The sequence below is a fragment of the Protobothrops mucrosquamatus genome, unplaced genomic scaffold (genome assembly GCF_001527695.2).
Source record: "Protobothrops mucrosquamatus isolate PMUCROS unplaced genomic scaffold, P.Mucros_1.0 scaffold2514, whole genome shotgun sequence".
Classification (NCBI taxonomy): domain Eukaryota; kingdom Metazoa; phylum Chordata; class Lepidosauria; order Squamata; family Viperidae; genus Protobothrops; species Protobothrops mucrosquamatus.
In genome coordinates, this window is record NW_015388578.1 from 49,572 (window position 1) to 54,337 (window position 4,766).

The 4,766-nt window shown below is 39.4% G+C and overlaps 1 protein-coding gene across 1 annotated transcript; it reads left to right on the plus strand.

The window, feature by feature from the left end:
* Positions 1 to 213: 213 nt before the first annotated feature.
* Positions 214 to 4,259, plus strand: RAN (RAN, member RAS oncogene family; the record flags this gene model as incomplete). Its single annotated transcript, XM_015825150.1, is given in 6 exon segments — positions 214 to 259; positions 1,519 to 1,603; positions 2,053 to 2,178; positions 2,570 to 2,757; positions 3,585 to 3,755; positions 3,851 to 4,259. Coding segments are annotated over 6 exon segments (654 nt in total). The 3' UTR covers positions 3,896 to 4,259.
* Positions 4,260 to 4,766: the final 507 nt, after the last annotated feature.

A 4,766-nucleotide genomic window follows, 5' to 3' on the forward strand; every position in this document is an offset into this window, starting at 1 on the left:
TTGTTTTTATAAGGGCTGGAAGGTGGAGAGGGGGAAACGCACACACAAACCCGGCCAGCCCCTGTGCCTGCCTTCCGCCATTTACTGCTTCCTCCTCCTCCTCCTCGACCCGGATGGAGAGCTGAGCCAGCCAGCCACGCGCCTTGGAGCGTCGTGAGGCAGACGATCATCCGCAGTGCCGCCTCTCCACTCATGCGTTGCTCTTTCCCACAGACACAGCATGGCCGCCCCACAAGGAGAACCACAAGTGCAGTTTAAGGTAGGGCTGAACGGCCTTCTTTTCACCTGGTCTTTTCTAATAACTTTGTCCCGGAGGAAGCCAGCAGCGCAGCAAGCCGGGCCTCTGAGCTTTTCTTTGTTGGTTTGCAAATCCACAGGAATGCTTTTCTGGCTTGTGCCGAGCTCCTTTTTGGGCTGGCTGTATTTTTTCCGCCCTTTTTTTCCCCTTCACTTCAAATAAATGCCTGTTCTCAATGGAACGTAAATTTATTTTCAATCTGTTGAGGGCTGACAGTGTGTGGTTAGAAATTTGATACGGTTTCTTTGAAGGCAGACATGCAAAATAGGATAACTAATTCCCAAATAGCCTTGTGGCCTACACTGTATGCCTGTTTTCTTGTATGTATTTTTAGACTTAATGCTGGAATACACAGTTAAGTCCCAACTCATAAAGAGTCAGTTTGCTATCCAAATGTAATTTTTAATGAATCATGTGATGTCTGATTATTTATATTGAAGGAGTGTTTCTTTTGATGTGTTCCTGTTGGAGAGTTAAGGTAGTGCTTTTGGTAAATTAGTAAACTTTTTTTAATAGTTGGATTGAATTTGTAAATAGGAAATATTACATGCACTATATGTACTGTAATTTTATTAATATTGTCAAAATAGTGGCTATTCGCTATTATGTTCCAAACGGTGGATGCTTTTAATTGTAAAATTGTATAGCTTCAAATACATAGAAACAATTGGGTGTGAGCTTTCTAGTCCTTCTGAGTAATTTCAAAGAAATGGAAATATTTTTTTAAATCAAGCAAAATTAATAGTTCTATATATAAACCATTCTTTTGCCTAGATTTCCTTAGATTAATACACGGATTTACCAATAAAACAAGGTAGAGAAATACATAACATAAATGAATTAGTTACTTTTCATTTCAAGAAACATTTGTCTGCTGAGTTGTTGCCACAACCTGAATAGCTTGCAATGTGTAGATCTATGATATTTTTGAATGTGTTTTAGTTTTTGATGATCAGTGCTTTATTTAGAAATGAGCCTGTAGTTTTGGATGAGAAGGCTTATGTAGATAGTTTGTAGATTCATCTGATTAATTGCAGTCTCTGAGTTTACTAGCCTAGCCAATTTCATACCTACAAACATTTACATCTAACTTCCCCCAGATCTTTATACTATTCTATAACAATTACAGCATACTGGCTTGGTATATATTTGTTTTGTAGGATTGATACTAGTTGAAAAAAAAGTTAGCATAAAACGTAATTTTAATTTTTTTAATTCAGCTTGTTTTGGTTGGTGACGGTGGCACTGGTAAAACAACATTTGTGAAACGCCACTTGACTGGTGAATTTGAGAAGAAGTATGTAGGTATGTAAACTCTTTTAAGTCATTTAGATACATTAAAATGATTTTGATAGGTATCTTGCCTTTTATAGGACCAGATCTAAACTGTAACTTGGGTGTAAAATTCTAGATAGCTATACATAATTTTATGGTCTGTATATGCTAAAGGTTCAGAGTGTTAAATATCATACAATTTGAGCTGAAAGGACACCTGAGTTATAATTAGCTTTTTCATCTCTCCTGGTAGATCAAGGGGGTGGGGTGAATGAAAAGAGAAAAAAGAGTCAAACTGCTGGGGATTTAAAAAAAAAAAAAGCAAATAATGTTTAAAGAAAAGTTGCTTTTTAAAACTCTGTAGACAAGATGCGAACAAGCCCGAGATGGATAAGTAACTTACCTTCGAAATAATCCTTGAAAGTTTTGTGTTGTACCTTCACATGCAGCGTAGCAACTAACATTTCATTTTGTTGTAGCTACTTTGGGAGTCGAAGTCCATCCTCTGGTGTTCCACACTAACAGAGGTCCCATTAAATTCAATGTATGGGATACAGCTGGTCAAGAAAAGTTTGGAGGTCTGCGGGATGGTTACTACATTCAAGGTCAGTTCAAGAGTGACAGGGTTGGCCATGTACATTTAGTAAATAAGTTATTTGAACAAATATTTGTAAACAGGAAATAAAGAACTATCCTACTTCAGTAACTTAAGTGTTCCCATTTCTGTTTTCTATCAAAATGTTAAAATTGTGTTTTCATTATATTTATGTTAAAAAAATGATAGTAATTCAAGTTCCTTGAGGATTTATTACCTGCAAGCATCCTAAACTTTGAAACTTAGTGTGAAACTACATTAAAATGGATGCCGTTCGATACTGTTGAAGTAACAATGCAAACACTTGGGACTGCTTTTATATAGAATTGCTTTAATACTAGAATTGCAAATTGCATGCTTCCATCCCCTTGACTAATAATGCCCATGGCTTTGCCTTCTAGCTCAGTGTGCCATCATAATGTTTGATGTAACATCAAGGGTTACATACAAGAACGTACCCAACTGGCATAGAGATCTGGTACGAGTTTGCGAGAACATCCCCATAGTTTTGTGTGGCAACAAAGTGGACATCAAGGACAGGAAAGTCAAAGCAAAGTCCATTGTCTTTCACAGGAAGAAGAACCTGCAGGTAAGAACAAGGCATCTCTCTAGCTGAAAAGGAAGCTCAACAGAACCAAATGTTGGTGTGACCTAGTTTATTGATTTATTTAGAAAATTTATACTGCCGCCTACTCCAGGGGTCCTCGATCTTGGTACATTCAAACTAGCCATTCAATGGGCTCTATCCTGCTCTGGGTTCCCCAGAGCCCACTGGTAGAATCCAGGTCTGGGTAGTTTGGGTAAGGAAATGTCTGCAAAAAACAAACTCAGAAACCATCAGGGAGCCCTCATAATCAAATGTACCCATTTTGTAGCTTTAATTGTCTTATATTTCTGGGTTTTAATTCAACAAACATATTTTTTTGTGGTGGGGGAACCCTCTTTTCCTCTTTATAGATTGTGTGATGTGATTGAAGCAAAACAATAGTAACCATACTTGATTTATGCAGACATTTCATTACACAGCTAGGTAACATCACTGCTAGCCTAGCCATTGGGTTACCCATGGTTACCTACTTCGTTAATGAAAGGTCTGCAAGAAAACAAGCTCGGAGAACATGGAAGATCCCCACAGTTCAACCCTGAGCTAAAAATATTCTCTTCTATCAAGGTTTGATTTAGTTGGTAGCGATCCCTGAAGTGGTTTTTCTCTTTGAATCTGCTCACTCTGAACTCTCAATTCCAATAAAAGTAGGCAGCTATCTCGTGGCGACAAAAAGATTTAAAATAAGTCAAATCTTCTCAGAAAGCAAACAGCAAATGCACAGTAGAAGTCAGAGGAGTTATCTGCAGAGGATAGCCGGCCCCTCAATCTGTGTTATAACTCACGTTCCTCTCTCTAACCTTTGCATTTAGTACTATGACATTTCAGCCAAGAGCAACTACAACTTTGAGAAGCCCTTCCTTTGGCTGGCGAGAAAGCTCATTGGCGATCCCAACCTGGAGTTCGTGGCCATGCCTGCTCTCGCGCCCCCAGAGGTCGTTATGGATCCAGCGTTGGCAGCACAGTACGAGCAAGATTTACAGGTGAACCCTTTTGAAAAGACCCTTGGCCCACCTGCCCGTCGCCTAGACATTTTTTCCAGAGCTCCTGACCCTTTCTTTCTTGCCCCCTCTTCCAGATTGCTCAGACCACTGCACTGCCAGACGAAGATGACGACCTGTGAGGGAGGCGAAGCTGGAGCCCAGCGTCAGAAGTCTAGTTTTATAGGCAACTGTCCTGTGATGTCAGTGGTGCAGCGTGTTTGCCACTTTATTATTCTAGCTGACCAGAACATGTGCTTTAATCTTTGGGATGCTGAAAGAGAGAATGGGGGGGTTTGGCGTGTGAATGTGGCAGTTGAAATAAAATTCCTTCATTTTTTGGACCTGCATATTTAGCTGTTTTGGACTGCAAATTTACTCCACATTTGAGTTACAAATCTGACTGCTGCAGTCTCATCACAGTATTCAGTGGTAAATCTTGTTTGTTACTGTCATTCCCATTCCTTTTTGTTTAGAGCATAATAAAGTTGTATTTCAAATACCCAATCAAGCGGCTCTTTCGAAGGATAATTATTTGGAGCAAGATTTTGAAGTTTTTTAAAAAAAAACACACAAAAAAAACCCCACTTCCCTTCTAAAAGATTTCTCCAAGCAGGTAGTAACCGAAGCTCAAAGGTCGGCATCTAAATTTTAAATTAATTTTCTAGCCTAAACGAATTTGTGAGCCTAAGTCTCAATTTGGTTCAGCCTAAATCAGGGGTTCCCAACCAGGGGTGCGAGACGATATTCCAGGGGGTGCGAAAACTTTTGAAGTTTCAAAATTACAGTGTATGTGTTCACGTCATTCAAAACCAGATTTTACTTTTGTAAGGGGTGCGAATATATATCAGAAGCGTTTTAGGGGTGTGGGTTATAGAAAAGGTTGGGAACCACTGGCCTAAATAATTGTTGCAGGTAGATCTGAAGCGTACAATAGATGCCGCCCTCTGGGTTTCTAGAGTTGACGCAAATCATTGAATGCTAGATGAAATGATGGAAAGGGCTGCTTCAGTC